The following is an 18,209-nucleotide window of genomic DNA, read 5'->3' on the forward strand; positions in this document are numbered from 1 at the left end:
ATGAGTATCAGGACGTAGTTGCGTACTGCCTGGCTGGTACACATGCTCACACTCCATGAGCGTGTCTACCAGCCAGGCAGTATGCAACTACGCAGTAGAGAGGAGTGGAGTGGGGGTAAGGCGGGATGGAATCCCTGGGGCCGGACTCGCCTGTGTGCCATGCTGGGCCCAATCGAGGGACAGGCAGCACCCCTGGATCTCCATGTGCCTGGGCCAGCCCCACTTCCTGCCAGCCAGTTCCTCTCTGCTCCCCTTCCGGCCAGCCCCACTCCCTGCCAGCTGGTTCCCCCCAGGCCAGCCCCAGTCCCTGCAACCCTCTCCCGACCAGCCCTGCTTCCCACCGGCCAGTTCCTTCCCCTGATCTCCCCTGGCCAGCCCCACTCCCCCCAACTCCTTCCCGGACAGCCCCACTCCCCTCCCAGATGGTCCCCACCCCCAATCAGAGATCAAGTGTGTCCGGTATTTTTTTGAAAACATCTGGTAATGCTAGGCTCAGATTCTGCTCTCAGATCAAGCCCCGGACTCCTTGTAACTCAGAATTTGGCCCTATCTCCTGATTTTGATCGGCTGAGCTATGGTTTGTTTTAGTTGTCCATCTTTTTTCATCTGAAATATAAGCCTCTCGGTGTTTAATGGGAGGAAGTGTTCCTGGTAATCTTATTTTTATTTCTCCCCTTCTTTAGCTGACTCACAATGTTGTTTGTTCTGACACACACTGTGGCTATTTTTGCAATACAGTATTCGGTCAGTTGGAGTACGAGGAAGCAGTAATGGAAGGGGAATGAGTTTAGACTGAGATCTGGCACCCTAAAACCTATATAGAAACTTAGTCAATGATCAATGAATCTTATGCTATATGAATCTCATACTAAAGATAGTATTGGTGGTTGGTTAGTTGGTTTTTCTTTGTGTTTAAATGCTAGGTAAGAGGTTGGCTTCTGCTCTCACTTATTCTGCTGTAACTTCAGAGTAATTCCTCTAATGTCAGTAAATTAAAAATTATATAAGTAAAAATCAGGCTCTAAGTCCCCCTAGACATCTTAACTCTAATAACTCACTAGTCCAATTACTACGTGAGATGATTTTATCAGGAGTCTTGAGGGTAGCTGGTGTTTTTCTCAATGCAACCGTTTCCACCATTAAGTGATTGAGTGAAATGCTCCTCTTGTATCTAAAACAGGGCTACTCAACATGTGGCCCGTGGGCCACATGCGGCCCACAGCCCATTTGTTTGCGGCCTGTGGTGTGGTTTGGGTTTACACGAGAGTCAATACTGGGCCCGCGGGAGGGAGCCAAAACACAAAAGTAGTCAATATAACAGTCTTCTGTTGAGATGCATTTTAGTAGTTAAATTCCTGGACTGTCATGGCTCATTTAAAGTGCTGTCATATGGGTGGAAATTAGGGTTGCCAGGTGTCCGGTTTTCGCACCGTCTGTCGGGTAGAAAAATTCAGAAAATACTAGACATGTGCAATGTCTGGTATTTTCTGAATTTCCGGCTGGGCACTGGACAGAAACCTGGCAGGGGCAGGGGAGCGGCTGGGAGGCGGGGCCACGATTGGCACTGGGAGTCCTGTGGTCACGTGCAAAAGCCGGGCAGGGCCCACCCCCACCCACTCCCCCGCCTGGCTTCTGCACATAACCAGAGGCTCCCAGTGCCAATCGCAGCCCCGCCTCCCAGCTGGGAGCCTCTGGTCGCATGCAGAAGCCGGGTGGGGGGAGTGGCTCCCAGCTACCTCCCCCCGCCCCCGCCTGGCTTCTACTAGCAACTAGAGGGAGTGCCTGCCGGGGGCGTGGCCTGTTGGACTCCAGCTGCGGCCAGTGGCTGCACCCCCCCCCCCCCCCAGCGCTGCTTCCCACCCCCTTCCTCCGGCCCCTGCTCCTCCCAATCCCCCCCAGCTCTGCTTTCTGCCCCCCTTCCTACCGGCCAGCCCCGCCCCCCCTCCCAACCAGTCCCTCCCCCCGCCCACGATCAAGTGCGTCCGGTATTTTTTGGGGGGGGTCTTCCTGGTAACCCTAATGGAAATCAGGTACATATTACATTTTATTAATAACGGCAGAACTGACTTAAATGGGACTTGCATGTTGTGTAGTCTTTCCTTAATCTTTGTATTCATGCCTGTCAGTGTGAAGAAGCTATATGCATATATTTTTGCATGTATATGCAAGCACACTTAAGTTGTGGCCCTCATCATGTGCTGTGAATATCATTGTGGCCCCCGGGGCTTCCAAAGTTGAGTAGCCCTGATCTAAAATAAAAACTAAGTTTTCTAACCCTCGTGGCTGTACAGAAAAGTTTGCAAATGTGAATATTTAAAGGCTTGGAAACCAGAAGGCAAATAAAAAGAACCCTTCTCCCAATATATATATATATATTTAATCTCATTGTTTTTAAGGCCACGTCATGGTTATTTGAGGGCCTGACTCATGGTTTCTGAATACTTTGACTGGAAATTCCACATAAATAAGAGTCTTTAGAAGCCTTGTGGCAGTCTGTCTCCTTTAAGCAGGGCTGAGAGGGGTGAGGTAATATCTTTTATTGGATCTGCTTCTGCTGGTGAGAGAGACAAGCTATTGACTGCAAAGAGGGGCAAATAGGGACACTGTTTTCCTTTCTGCCTTGAGATCCAAACCCATCAGATACAATCCAAAGCTTACTGAGGTCAGTAGAGAAGGACTTGTTGTTTGCATTCAGGTGGTGACTGGTGAGTTCAGTGACCTCCTTGAACTAGGCATTACAAACACAGAGTAAGAGATTCAGAAGGATAGTCAAGTTAGTCTGTAACTGGAAACGCTTAAAAAACAACTAAGGTGCTGCAAGATCATTAAAGACTAACAAAACATGTAGATGGTGAGTCCCTGTTCAAAAGAGTTTACAAATCTGAAAAGAAAAGACATACTTAACCCGAGAGAGGAAACTGAGTGACAGAGAGGGTAAAGTGTGTTGCCCAAGGATAAGCAGAAGTTCAGTGGCAGAGGCAGGAATGGTTGCCTGTTTAGTGCTCTCTGCTGCCTCCCAGTGAACTCAATGGAATCTGGATAAAACTCCCTGTCTGGAGACCAGGGTGACTGAATTGGAGAAGCTAAGGGAGGCAGAGAGATGCATAGATGAGACTTTCCAGGACACAGTATAACAGTCCCACCTACTGGTCAGACATCCTCTATGCTATTGAACGATTCAGTCATTAGAAACATAGACAGCTGGGTTTATGATGACTGGGAGAACCATATGGTAACTTGTCTTGAGAGATACCAACCTTCTTGTCTTGAGAGATACCAACCTTGCAACCTTTGCACCAGGCGGGCATCTAGATAGACTTATGTGTAGTGCTCGGGAGAAGCCAATGGTCATGGTGCATCCAGGTACCAATGACATAGGGGAGGATAGGAGAGAGGTCTTGGAGGCCAATTTTAGACATTGAAATCTAGGACCTTAACAGTAGCATTCTCTGAAATGCTTCCACTTCCACATGCAGGGCCAGGTAGACAGGGAGAACTGCAAGGTCTCAATATATGGATGAGACAATGGTGTAAGGAAAAAGGGGTTAGATTTATTAAGAATTGGGGAAACTGTTGGCAAAGGGGGAGCCTATACAGGAAGGATGGGCTCCACCTAAACCAAAATGAAACCAGATTGCTGGCACTTAGGTCATAGAGCAGTTTTTAAACTAAGAGCTGCGGGAAAGCCAACAGGCCTGAAGGAGCACGTGGATTAGACTAGGGATGTGAACAGTTAACCAGTTACCCAGTAGGCCTCACCCTTACCAGGTGATGCTTACCAGGTAATCAGTTAACTGGTGCTCAAGAGCAGAGCCAGGATCTCTGCACCCTGGGGCTGCTCCAGCTGGACTGGAGTGGTCCCCTGCCTGGGATCCTGCTTACTTGGTTAATTGATTAAACAGGATTTTGCATCCTTAGACTGGTAAGAGACATCCCTTAGGGCAGGGTCTATTAATAGAGATTCTCTATGTTCTAGTAAAGAGGAGAGGATGGAAGATAAAATATGGGTTAGATCTAACGAGAAACCATTGTATGAAAAAGAATCCCATTCAATCAACCATGTAATGGCAGACAGCTAAATAGTAACATGCTTTTAAACTGCTTAAATGCTAGAAGTCTAAATAATAAGATGAGTGAACTAGAGTGCCTCATATTGAATGAGAATATTGATATAATAGGCATCACAGAACCTTGGTGGAATGAGGGTAGTCGATGGGACACAGTCATACCAGTGTACAAAATGTATTGAAAGAACAGAACAGGTCGTGCTGGTGGGGGAGTGGCATTGTACATAAAAAGAAAATGTAGAATCAGATGAAGTAAAAATCTTAAATGAACCAGACTATTCCATAGAATCTTTATGGTTAGTAATTCCATGTGCTAATTATATGAATGTAGCAGTAGGGAAATACAGGCAGTCCCCGGGTTACATGGATCCGACTTACATCGGATCCCTACTTACAAACGGGGTGAGGCAACTCCACACTAGCTGCTTCCCCCCAGCAGACCAGGGAGACGCAAAGCTAGCACCCGCCCCCAGCTGACCAGGGAGACGCAGAGCGGCTTTTCTCAGTAGACACCTCAGCTTGAGAATAAAGGACGGAGGGAAGTGAGGTGTGAGAGAATAAAACTGAGCTCTGGAGAAATTTTTGGCTAGAGTTTCCCCTACAATAAGCACAGGTTCCGACTTACATACAAATTCAACTTAAGAACAAACCTACAGTCCCTATCTTGTATGTAACCCGGGGACTGCCTGTATTACTGACCACCTGACTAGGATAGTGATAGTGACTATGAAATGCTAAGGAAGATTAGAGAGGCTATAAAAATAAAAAACCCTTATTGATTGGGTCCATATCACCTCAGGATGGGATGCAGAGATAAAGTTTCTAAACAACTTAAATGACTGCTTCTTGAAGCAGCTGGTTCTAGAACCTGGAGAGGCAATTCTTGATTTAATCCTAAGCGGCATGCAGGATCTTGTCCAAGATGTGAATGTAGCTGGATCACTTGAAAATAATGACCATAATATAATTAAATGTAACATCCCTTTGTCAGGAAAAACACAACCACAACCCAATACTATGGCATTTAACTAACTCTTTTTTGTAGTTCCCCTTTCTGAAATTAAACAGAAAATAAAAGGTACAGTGCCAGAAGTAAAATCCCTGAAAGATGCATGGAAACTTTTCAGACACTGTCATGATCAGAAGGCATGCTGATCAACAACCAGTGACTAAGGGGTTAACTCAGGTACCTAGCAAAGGTGTCAGACAGTCAGCCAATAACAGTGCAGGTAGGAATTTCAAACTGGAAAAGAGAGTGGTTTTTCTCTCTCTCTTCTTTGTTTGAGATCAGAGCAGTTTCTCCCAGGCTATGTCTACACTAGAGAGGGTTTTTTTGGAAAAACGACTGTTTTTTCCGAAAAAACTTCACCCATGTCTGCACTGCAATGGTGTTCTTTTGGAAAAAAAAAATTGAAAGAGCAAAGGGGTTTTTCTGACATTGGTAAACCTCTTTCTATGAAGAAGAAGCCTTTTTTCCAAAAGAGATCTTTCGGAAAAAGGCATGTGTGGACGGGGAAGAGGGAGTTCTTTTGAAAGAAGAGGAAAAAGGAAAAAGCACAGGTGCCCTGGTGGCCACTCCGTCCATAGTAATCACAGCTTAAATGCGAGAGAGCTTCCATTCAGTGTGGACGCTATCTTTTGGAAGAAGTTTTTTCAGAAGATCTCTTCTGGAAAAGCTTCTTCCGAAAGAAGCCTGCAGTCTAGACGTAGCCCCAGGTATTAAAGGAGATAGGAGATGCTTGCTCTCTCCAAGAACGGACTTCTTTAAATGTGTAAGTAGAGAAAAGTTTAGATCATCAGTCAGGGTTTATTGTTTTCCTTGTTTGGGGGGTTGGATAACATGTCTGAGCTGGCTAATTGTTTTTCTCTTTTGTAACTAAGGATTACAGCCCAGGAACTTTCCCTGAGTATATATATCAAATTGTGGCTATTTACACCTAGCCAATTTACTGTGCTTGCAACAGTAGTATTGTTTTGATAATAAAACAGTTTTCTCTTTTCTTCTAATTAACCAGTATTGGTTGATTGTTGTGTCTTTAGGATAAGTGCCTAGTTACAAAGGCAAAGTCTATTGTTGTCTGTGGATTCCCTCTGTTTTCCCAACTCCAAGCAAAACAGAAGTTGGGGTAAGGGGGAGAGTTTTACCTTAGGGAGAGGATTGCTAAGTGATCTCTTCCCTGACTTCCTTGGAATCACTTGGGTGGTGGCAGCGAAGAACCACTCTTGGGGTTGTTGTTTTTTTTAATCCCAGAGGGACTGAGATTGAATAAATTTGTCTCTGGGAATCATGGAGAGAGAAGTTTTGCAGAGTTTATTCGGTTAGCTGGCCCTCCATCTCTGCACGCATAGTGTCAGGTTGTGGGATTGCGCTGTGACAGACACTATAATAGCTGCTCAACTTAAATGTATACCCCACATTAAAAAACACATTAAGGGAACCAAAAAAGTGCCCCTGTGGCTTTACAGCGAAGTAAAAGAAGCAGTGAGAGGTAAAAAGGCATCATTTAAAAAGTGGAAGTTAAATCTTAGTGAGGAAAATAATTTGACAGTTTATGCTCCTTTCTAAGTGTAAAAATATAATCAAGGAAGCCAAAAAGAAATTTGAAGAACTAACCAAAAATTCAAAAAGTATTAACATTTGTTTTAAGTACAGGCAGCCCCGGGTTACGTACAAGATAGGGACTGTAGGTTTGTTCTTAAGTTGAATCTGTATGTAAGTCGGAACTGACGTCCAGATTCAGCCGCTGATCAGTTTCAACAGCGGCTGAATCTGGACGCCAGTTCTGACTTAACATACAGATTCAACGTAAGAACCCCAGGCATCCCCAAGTCAGCTGCTGCTGAAACTGATCAGCGGCTGATTCCAGGAAGCCCGGGGCAGGGGCTTCCTGTAGTCAGCCACTGGTCAGTTTCAGCAGCGGCTGACTTGAGGACGCCTGGGGCAGAGCGGCTGGGGTGCTTCTGGGTTGGTCCAGTAGCGCCGCCGCTCCTCGGCGCTACTGGACCAACCCAGCAGCACCCAAGCTGCTCTGCCCCAGGCGTCCTGATTCAGCCGCTGCTGAAACTGACCAGCAGTGGCTGAATCATGACGCATGGGGCAGAGCAGCTGGGGTGCTGCCGGGTTGGTCCCGTAGCGCCCAGAGCGGCGCTATGGGACCAACCGGCAGCGCCCCAGCTGCTGTACCACAGGCGTCCGGAGCAAAGCCGCAGAGCACGGGGGCAGCGGGACAGCCCAGACGCACCGTGGCTGTCCTGCTGCCCTCAGGCTCCGTGGCTTTGCTCTGCTTTGCTCCCCGTCCCCCTGGTCTGCAGAGCAAAGCAGAGCAAAGCCGCGGAGCACGCGGTCAGCTGACAGCCCAGACGTGTCTGGGCTGTCAGCTGGCCGCGTGCTCCGCGGCTTTGCTCTGCTTTGCTCCCCGTCCCCCTGGTCTGCAGAGCAAAGCAGAGCAAAGCCGCGTAGCACACGGGCAGCTGACAGCCCAGGCACGTCTGGGCTGTCAGCTGGCCGCGTGCTCCGCGGCTTTGCTCTGCTTTGCTCCCCGTCCCCTTGGTCTGCAGACCAGGGGGACGGGGAGCAAAGCAGAGCAAAGCCGCATAGCACGCGGGCAGTGGACAGCCCTGTCCGCTGCCCGCGTGTTCTGCCGCTTTGCTTCCTCTCCCTGGTCTGCTGGAGACCAGGGAGAGGGAGGGCCCCGTTTGTAACTGCGAATCCGACGTAAGTCGGATCCGCGTAACTCGGGGACTGCCTGTATATCAGAAGCAGAAGGCCTTCTAAACAACCAATGGGGCCACTGGACAATGAAAATGCTAAAGGAGCAATCAAAGATACAGTAAACATGAAACTAAATGATTTTTTTCTATCCGTCTTCATGGCTGAGGATATGAGGAAGATTCCCAAAAAAGCCATTCTTTTTAAGTGACAAATCCGAGGAACTGTTCCAGATTGAGGATCTACTAGAATTCTTTGAGGGGACCAACATGAATGTGGACAACGGGGAATCCAATGAATATAGTGTCCTTAGATTTTTCAAAAAGCCTTTGACAAAGTCCCTCTCCAAAGGCTCTTATACAAAGTAAGATGTTATGGGATAAGAGGGAGGATCTTCTCATTGGTTAAAAGATAGGAAACAAAGGATAGGAATAAATTACCAGTTTTCAAACTGGAGAGAGGTAACTAGTGATGTTCTCTAGGGGTCCGTACTGGGACTAATCTTATTCAAAGTATTCATAAATGATCTGTAGAAATGAGTGAACAGTGAGGTGGCAACATTTGCAGATGATACTAACCTGCTCAAGATAGTTAAATCCAAAGCAGACTGTGAAGAACTTCAAAAGTATCTCACAAAACTAGCAGACTGGGCAACAAAATGGCAGATTAATTTTCATGTTGATAAATGCAGAGTAATGCATATTGGACAACATAATCCAACTAGACATATAAAACAGACTAAAATTAGCTGTTACCACTTGAGAGAGAGCTTGGAGTCATTGTGGATAGTTCTCTGCAGCAGCAGTCAAAAAAAATGTTAGGAACCATTAAAAAAGGGGTAGAGAATAAGACAGAGAATATCTGCCTTTATATAAATCCATGGTACCCCCACATCTTGAATACTGCGTGCAGTTGTGGTTGCCTCATCTCAGGAAGAGGTATTGGCATTGGAAAGTTCAGAAAAGAGCAACAAAATTGAATAGAGGCATGGAACTACAGCTGCTCCCCAAGTTACGGACCAACACTTGGTCCGTAACTTGAAGTGTTCATAACTCGGATTCCATAGAGTTACATGGCGACCGCGCTGTTCGTAAGCATGGATCGCCATTCATAACTCCAGTCCACATTTACAACCGCTTTGGTCATAAGTGTGGATGGTCGTAAGTGGAGGTGGTCGTAATTCAGGGAGCGGATGTACTGCCATATGAGGAGAGATTAAAAAGACTGGGACTTGTCATCTTGGAAAAGAGGAGACGGGGAATATGCTAGAGGTCTATGAAATCATGGTTGGTGTGGAGAAAGTGAATAAGGAAAAGTTATTTACTTGCTCCCATAACACAAGAACTAGGGGCCATTAAATTAATAGGTAGCAAGTTTAAAATAAATAAAAGGAAGAATTTCTTCACACAATTCATAGTCAACTTGTGGAACTTCTTGCCAGAGTTTGTTGTGAAGGCCAGATCTTTAACAGGGTTCAAAAAAGATCTAGATGAATTCATGGAGGATAGGTCCATCAATGGTTATAAAACAGGATGGGCAGGAACGGTGTCCCTCACCTCTGTTTATCAGAAGCTGGGAATGGGCAACAGGGGGTGGATCTCTTAATGATTCCCTGTTCTGTTCATTCCCTCTGGGGGCACTTAGCACTGGCCAGTGTCAGCAGACAGGATACTGGACTAGATGGACCTTTGGTCTGAACCAATATGGCTGTTCTTATGTATTATTTAACAAATAGAAATGAAGGAGGAAAACATTAACTTCTCCATTTCCTGATTTGATTTTAAAGTGCAAAATCTGTTGCACCAACATGAGGGTTTTTTTCATTAATTTCTTTTTTTAAATTACTTAAGTGTTTGTAAAAACAGAGAGGGAGAAAAGAGTAAATTGAAAACACAGGCACAGTATATAAAGCTTTGTGAGAATCTGTTTTGCACAGCTGTTTGTTACATCACTATGTTAATTCTATAGAATTAACATAAAACACTTATTGCATTTTTCATGTATAAAACATTACATAGACATTCATCCTGACAGCAGCCATATGAGGCAAATTCAGGATTATTTATATTTTGCCAATTGAAATAGGGAGAGTTTAAAGGGAAACCATCAATTTTAATAATTACTTTTCTGCATGAAAATGTGCTATTATTATTCTCTGAAAGAGATTAGGAGAAACCAACTAGTCAGTGCATTTTTTAGGGCCTTTTGTTTTGACATTTCCGTGTATAGTCAGTTTCACGGTGCCCATGTATTGTCAGCTTCCTTTTTCACATGTAAGGGGTACAAAGCAACTAGAGAGAGGAAAAGCATTACAAATACTTTAAGAAAATGTAACTATAAAAGTACAAAAATTGATTCAGAGCCAGGTGCAGAATCAGAAACTACTTTTAACGTGACTAGATTTCAGGATTACTGTTCCTTTCGGCATTTTGCCTAGGGCTACAGTGGATCACTCAGGTATAGAATGCAACATTAATTGAATCCCACTTCTTCTTCAAAGCTGATGATCCATACTTCTCATTATACACTCTTTTGTAGATACAGGAAAAGCCCAGCTGTGGGACTGTGGTGTGAGAACTCAAAAAAAAATCACTTCTAAAATTGTTTATGGATGAAAATGAATTTTAATGGTTTATCATTTAGCTCAATGAAAACAGATTTTTAAACAAACCAAGCAAATATTCTTCAGTAGGAAATGGCTGCACATAAAATTTTAACGTTCAGCCGCTTTTGAGTTCAACTAAGCACCTTTTCTCTTAGCTCAAGCAGCTGAATGTCGTTTGTGCTGACATTCCAAAACAATTTGTTTTGTGCTGAAATTAAGCAACAAATTAGTTAGTCCAAAAAGAGAATCACTGAAAAAATAAGCAAGTGAAAACAGGACGTTTAAGGTACACACTGGAGCAAGGACTGCCTTCTCTTGTATATATGAGTAGTATAGCACCCAGTGCAGTGTAGCCCTAGTTCTGTTTGGGAACTCTGGGTGATTGTGTAGTGTAAACAGTAACGACCTCTGTTATAGCTTTGATCTACTCTATATTTGAGCGAGTTTGTCCGTGCATCTGTCTGTTCAAAAACTCCCCTTTAAACTGTAAGAGCTAGGACTACCCAATTCAGTATACAGCTTCTTCCTATCATAACTTAAAGCACGGGAAGGGTTTGGTTGTGTCGGAAAAATGGGATGTGCCTGGAATTGGATTGCGTCTCATTAACCACATAGAAAAGAGAAAAATCACCAGGCAGGTCAAAGTAGCCGGCTGGGGGCACCCCCCTATCTGGGACTGCTCCAGTCCCAAGCATCCTACTGCCCCAAGCATTTTTAGGGAGTGCAAAGGGAGGGGTTGAAGCTTCCCCTCCTACCCACCTCCCTCCAATTTGTACCAGAATATTGCTGGCTGTGACCCTTCATGAGGGATCAAGGGGAAAGTGCACCGTTTGCTGTATTCCTCGCTCTGAGTGGGGAGTTCTGGGGACAGACGAATCTGGATCTCCCCCAGCAGGTGGACATCCACACCTCCCACAGCAGTGCCTGCTGGATGTGTTCTGGTGGGAAGTCAGGATGTGCCAGACTGGCTCAGACCAGGGGTCTGTCTTTGACAGTATAATGACCAGTACCAGCTGCTGCAGAAGAAGGTACAAGAACCCCATAGAAGGAAGTTGTGGAATAACCTGCCACCAGATAAAGTTACTTCCTGACCCCTTTTATTTAGAGGTTGTCTAAGTGCTTGATGCATGACCATCAAACTCATTTCCAAAATACTTATTCTATCTTTGCTGTAACTGAAAATTCTAATGGTCTGTATGAAGGTCTAATGTCTTTTGAGTCCTGCTAAGAAGCTCTTTGCCTCAATAATACCTTGTGGCTGTAAGTTCTGCAGCTCAGTAGTGTGAAAGGGTATTTCCCATTATCAGTTATGAATTTGCCACCTTTGTTACTTTGTGTTCATCAGATCCCCTCTGACTTTGCTTCTCTAAGACAGACAGTCCCAGTGCGGAGGTCGGAACCCCATCTAGAATTGCATTGCAGGATGCTGTAGGGACGGGTACAGAATTTTGCCACCCCAATTAAAGTAGGAAAGGTACCTCTGTGTATGTGGTTGTGGTACTGCAGCAGCTCTGAGGGGATGGTAACATGTCAGAATCTGATCTGTGTGTTTAGGTCCGATCTCCAGGGCTTTGTGCTGGGTAGGTGAGCAGAAAAAGGACTCTGTATCCCGTCTGCTTGCTCCCATACACCACCATGGTCCCAGGCTACACAGCAACCACAGTGCCTTATGCTAGGGGCTACTTCAGGTCAGTGACAGCAGAGTCCCTCTGCAGCCCCAGCTGTTTGCCTTCGCAGTGCGCATGTGCGCGCGCACACACACACACACACGCGCACACACACTTTCAAATAGGCAGAGCTCACTGGAGGATCTTCACGGCAGCAGGTCTTGTGGGCCCAACCATACACTCTCTGCCACCTGTGTCTGAGCTAGCAGCTCTTGCAGGGCCCTAGATAAGAGATGCACAAACTCAGCCTGGTTCCCCTCCCCGATACCCTTAAAATTAGGCTCTTCCCAGCACTGTGGACCAGCACCAGATCACCCACTGACAAGCCTCTCCCTTGGGTGGCAGATCAGCACCCCCCGGATTCTGGGTTGCTCCAGGGGCTCTTCTAACTTCTCGTGGCTTCCCCCTTCCCTTCCTCCGCCCGCTACCAGCTGGCTCCTCCACAGCCTGGCGTAGCCAGAGAGAGTGCCCCAGAAACCTTCTCTTCTGCCCTCAGTACGCCATGAGAGGGATGTCAGAGGGCTATGCACAGGTAGGCTTAGACTCTGGGAAACGAGGAGCATGTGTCCTACTGAATTTGGTGCTAAAAGCATGAATTGAAGGGGATGTGCCATTGTTGGCAGATGGACAGCAAGGAGGTAGGAAGGGGGAAATCAGGTTAAAACGTGTGTGGAATGGGAGCTACTGTCCCTTGATACCTCCTCCACTTGGGTGGTGAGTTCAGTGGTCCCCTGGTGCCCAGGAAGCAGAAATGTCCCTGGCCCAGGGCTCGGCTCTACCAAAGTTCAAGGCCAGGTCTCTCCCCTGGCCCCACAGACTCCCCTGTGTATCCCCTGGCCCTGCATGCCGCTCTCAGGCCATTTAAAATGCCTTGTGGCAGAGTGGGGCTAGAGCAGCTGGCATTCACGCTCCTGCCCCATGGCAAATGGGAGCTGTGGGGGCAGTGCCTCCAGGCAGCAGTTTGTGGAGACCCCTCACCTCCTGCCTAGGAGTCACTGCCAGAGAGGGGTGCCCCAGATAAGCTCCACTCCCTCCCAGAGCCTGCAGCCCTACCCCTCCTCCTGCCCCCAAACTCCTTTCCACACCTCCTCCAGACTCCAAACTCCCTGCCAGAGCCCCACGCCAGTCCCCCACCCAACTCCCTCCCAGAGCCATAAGCAGGCCCCCTGAAAAGTTCTGCAGACCTGCCGCCCCGCCCCCCATGTTGGGGACTGTCACAGCCCATCTTGCAGGGAGTTCCATTGGTGCTGGCAATGAGCAAAGCCAAGCATGGGGGAGGAGGAAGCCATGCCCTGGCTGCCGTATGGTCATAACCCGAGTGGTCCTCTTCTTCCCCACAGAAACTGCAAGGAGAGAGCAATCCTAAAAATATTAACGACACTATCAAGGAATTGTTTGAGGTCATTCCGGGTGACGGGGAGCAGCTGCTGGAGAGAGATGCCTCCCGGTGCAGAAGGTGTGCTGTAGTGGGCAACTCCGGGAACCTTAAGCAATCTCAGTACGGCCGAGAGATCGATGCTCATGACTTTGTGCTCAGGTGAGTGCAGAAGAGACTCAGCGATCTTCCTGCTGGTCTTGGCTATTTAACTGAAGCAACTGGGCTGCACATCGCAGCAGAATCCAGCACTTGAAGTAATTGGCAACACTTGAGTTGACTTCCATGGGAGCAGGATTGGGCCTTAGCACCTCACATGTTACTTCCCCCTCCAGATCAGAGCTGGGAATTCGTGTCCTTTACTGAACCAGAGGGTCAACTCCTGCCAGCGCTGAATACCCTTAATTCTCAGTGAAATCAATGGGTGCTGAACTACGCTGCCCCTTGTGACATCAGGTCCCTAGCTGGCCAAATGCATCCTTAGCATCACTCCACTTGCATAACTGAGCTAGTCTGACCAGAGTGGAATTCAGCCCCACATATTAACTGTCCCGCTACGGCCTTGATGCCTTCTTTAAATACAGAGTGATGCTGAAAATGAGGCTGGGCTCCACATAGTTGTGGTGTTTGAGTCTTCATTTAATACACAGAAATTTTAAATAAATGATATTTGCTTTTACTACTGATAGTTGGGCTCCCAAAGTGAGATTTACAAACATAAACTGACATGCAAGGCCAGATTTTGCTCACTTTTACACTGGTATACTCTCCTATTATTTCCACTCCAGTTCATCTGATGAAGTCGGTTTCTCCCACAAAAGCTCCTGATTCTGTTTATTTTGGTTAGTCTCTAAGGTACCACAGGACCACTCGTTATTTTTCACTCACTACTGACAGGCAGCTGTTTTGCTGTGGAATGAAATAGCTGTTCTGCAGTACAAGACCGGGTAGGACAGGAAGCAACTAGACAACACCAGTTGTGTTACAGTGGGCAGCTTCTAAGGTAGCAAATGAGGGCCATTGTGTCCAACAGAAGTGGCAAGCTGAATTTTAACCAGGCAGAATGTAACTACCCCCATTGGAATTTAGCCTGGAGATCTGGGCGGAATAAGCTTATCTTTGCAAAACATGCCATGGGGGATTCAGCAGCCCCAGCTGTCAGAAGCTTTGTTTATGTCAACCACCCCTGTGAGCACTCACACTATTGGGGGGCAGTTTCAGAGGCAGCTCAGAGGAGAGTGATTCTGCCTGTGGAATTGTCGTCACTAGCAGGACCCTCTGGTGGGAATTCTCCCCTCCCCAGCCCCAGTCTGTATGGCTGCAGGCCTCTCCAGTTTCCAAGGCTTTTATATAATAGCTAATAGCCACATGCACAGCTGCTTAATCCTGCTTTGAGATCTTGCCGCTTGAGATACCCTTACAGCCTCGATTTTCTAGATGTTGAGTCAAGCCTGGGAAAACTGGAGCTCTCCCATGGACAAGTGGCAGCCCTGGATTTATCCCCTGAAAAATATGGAAGGAAAGATCTTGACACTTTTTAAGTGGTCTGCAGATAATTTTGACCCTGGTGTCAGAATTCAAGCAGCTTAATTCACCAGCTTGGCCTTGAAACCTTTTGGGAAAGTGCTGCTTTCCGGAGGAAGAACTCACAACAGGAACAGAGCTTAGCTCACCTTGAGAGTTCCCTTCCAATCAGAATGATTGATGGAGCCATGGTTCCACTCTTAGGCTACGTCTAGACTGGCATGATTTTCCACAAATGCTTTTAACGGAAAAGTTTTCCGTTAAAAGCATTTGTGGAAAAGAGCATCTAGATCGGCACGGACGCTTTTGCGCAAAAGCACTTTTTGCGGAAAAGCGTCCGTGGCCAAGCTAGACGTGCTTTTGCAAAAAAGCCCCAATCGCCATTTTCGCGATCGGGGCTTTTTTGCACAAAACAAATCTGAGCTGTCTACACTGGCCCTTTTGCGCAAAAGCTTTGCGCAAAAGGGACTTTTCCTGAATGGGAGCAGCATAGTATTTCCGCAAGAAGTACTGATTTCTTACATGAGAACATCAGTGCTCCTGCGGAAATTCAAGCGACCAGTGTAGACAGCTGGCAAGTTTTTCCGCAAAAGCGGAAAAACTTGCCAGTCTAGACACAGCCTTAGGGTATGTCTAGACTGCATCCCTCTGTCGGCAGAGGAATGCAGATTAGGCAGGTCGACATTGCAAATGAGGCAGGGATTTAAATATGCCCTGCCTAATTTGCATAAAAATGGCTGCCACGTTTTGCTGACTTAGCGCTTTGTCGGCAAAAAGCGGCTGTCTAGAGGGGGATCTGTCGAGAAAGAAAGCCTTTTTTGACAGATCCTGTAAACCTCCTTGCAGGAGGCATAAGGGTTCAGTCGAAAAAGGCTTTCTTTCTGAACAGATCCCCCTCTAGACTGCCGCTTTTTGCCGACAAAGTGCTGAATTGGAAAAATGTGGCGGCCATTTTATGCAAATTAGGCGGGGCATATTTAAATCCTTGCCTCATTTGCAATGTCGACCTGCCTAATCTGCATCCCTCTGCCGACAGAGGGATGCAGTCTAGACATACCCTTAGATATGCAGACAGCTCTTGCTGGAGCCAGTGGGGGCTGTACGCACACCTTAGTCCTGGAGGAGGCAGGCAGTGGCAATTCATGCAGATATTTTCTTTGGTTTCAAGCCTGGTGCATTTGTGGCGAGACTCTGGCTGTGTTCTGGATTCAGAAAAACCCCTGACTCCCACTGAAACAGCTACATCTGCCACCTGCTCAGACTCACTCAAGGCTCAAACAGCCCTTTCTTTGAGCCCTGGCCAATTACAATGTTTGTGAAACACCCTGAAGCCAGCTGAGTTTTATCTGGCTCGGGGCTTATATTTAGTAACCATAAAGGATCAGTGTGAAAGATGGAAGCTGAGGTTGATGCCCTCCATGTTACAGCAGTTGCTGTGTACATGAAGGGCTCAATGGCAGGGGAGCAGCACAGGGTTTCCCCAATTTTTTCTACCACAGAGCCCTTATAGAGTCCTGAAAACTTGGTGCAGCCATTACTAACTCTTTCTCAACGTCAGCAGCAAGATCTTTAATGTGACACGCACCAGTATTACCTGACGATACCCCGCTACCACTTTTTTACTAGATTGCTCATACTTGCTCATTTTGTAGGATGTTTTTGTTGTGTTTTCATTGTCTGATTTAGCAATTTATTTCATCACTGAGAGTTTATTATTTGAAAGTGCGTCATGCTTTCCCTTGAAAAAAAGTGTGCCTTTTCCTTTGTATTCAGAAGGATTTGTTTCTAAATGCCTTCATAGTTTAGCAGGAATTCAGAACTATTAGAAAGCACTTTGTTGCACACCACATGCTGCGCATCACGAGCATCTTTAATTCCAAGGCAAGTAAATCTGAAAGACAAATAACTCCTCCAAGACAAAGAAACTCCTGCGTTTCTTGTTACCTGCTGCTAACCTAGTGAAAAAGAGGGGCTCCCTCTTTGACAGCTCACTTTCCGATTTTTCAGTCACAAAAGGCTGGGATTGTCTTTTTTTTCCTGTCTTGTTTGTTCGTACCAGCAAAACTCTGATTGTTAGAAGCCAACTTTTCTTTTTTGGGGCACTTATCCATGGAGAATATGTTTGGTAATAAGAGTAGGCAGGGTTGTATTGTGAAACGCTGAATGAGAATGCAGCATGAAGAGAATTCTATTGCAGTGGGCTTTGGTCCAAAGAAAGCAGGAAATACATATCATCTTAAATCTTTGACTTGTAAAAAGATAAGCTAGACCGTTGAATTGGATGTTTGTAGCATCTAATATATGTCATCACGCTTTCAGCTCAGGATCATTGTTTCACAGAGCTACACAGAGTATTAGTCCCTGCCCCTAAGGATGTTAAATTGCATTTAATCAGCTAATTGAGTAGTTGATGGAATTACTCGATTAGTTGATATGGGAGGAAATTGCAGAGCTGCAACGTGGTTACCTGCTGACCCAGGGAGCTAACCCCATTGCAGCTCTGCCTTTTAAATATAGTAATAGCTGCCCAGCTCTCACGACATTTAAAAGGCAGAGGCACTGTGCGGGACTGGGCATGAGCCAGGACTCAGCTGTCCCAGCTCATGCCCGGTCCTGCTCTGTACCTCTGCCTCTCCCTCCCCTCCCACGGAGATGGTGCTGAGGGGAACCGGCTTTTAAGCCTGCTCCTCCCCACCACCAGCACTGGCTCCTGCTCCCCCCTCCCCTCTTGCTGCCTCTGATGGAGGGAGAAATGACTAGTCGAGTAGTAACTAAACTAGTCACTTGCATCCCGACCTGCTCCCATTTCATGTTGCAATGTCAATTTTTTTATTGAATCAACAGTAATTTTCAATATAATTGTTTTATAAATAACCTGTCATCAATTTTTTATCAAAACACATCACTCTCTACAACTGTTGCTAATATTTCCCTGAAGAGCCCCTGGGCCCATTGGGTGGAGTCCAAGAGCTCCTTGGAGCACACTTTGGGAACCTCTTAGTGCATGGGAATGGGAGCCAGGGAGCCAGGATTTGACCTTTTAGGCCAGGATTTGACCTTTTTTCACAGTGCGATTTTGAACATGTCCCTTAACGAGTATGAGCCTCCATTTCCTCATCCGTGAAACGGGAGTGACAGTCGCCTTCCTCGTGGGAGTGGTGTAGGAGCCCGTCCATGTTTGGTCCTTGTGCATTGGGTTACACTAGTGTCACTGGGAGCAGATTGAAAAACTGTCACCACTCAGAGTACCTTGCTGGGTGCT

General features: G+C 46.5%; 1 protein-coding gene across 6 annotated transcripts in view; it reads left to right on the forward strand.

Annotated features, from left to right (window-relative positions):
• ST3GAL1 (ST3 beta-galactoside alpha-2,3-sialyltransferase 1) overlaps positions 1 to 18,209 on the forward strand; it is a 152,045-nt gene that overhangs the window by 121,188 nt on the left and 12,648 nt on the right. For all 6 annotated transcript variants that reach the window (XM_006123533.3, XM_006123530.3, XM_075920091.1 and 3 more), the window contains one exon: positions 13,389 to 13,585. In XM_006123533.3, the coding sequence (XP_006123595.1) occupies positions 13,389 to 13,585 (197 nt within the window). The remainder of the gene's footprint in view (positions 1 to 13,388; positions 13,586 to 18,209) is intronic.

This window comes from Pelodiscus sinensis, chromosome 2 (assembly GCF_049634645.1).
Source record: "Pelodiscus sinensis isolate JC-2024 chromosome 2, ASM4963464v1, whole genome shotgun sequence".
NCBI classification, from domain to species: Eukaryota; Metazoa; Chordata; order Testudines; family Trionychidae; genus Pelodiscus; species Pelodiscus sinensis.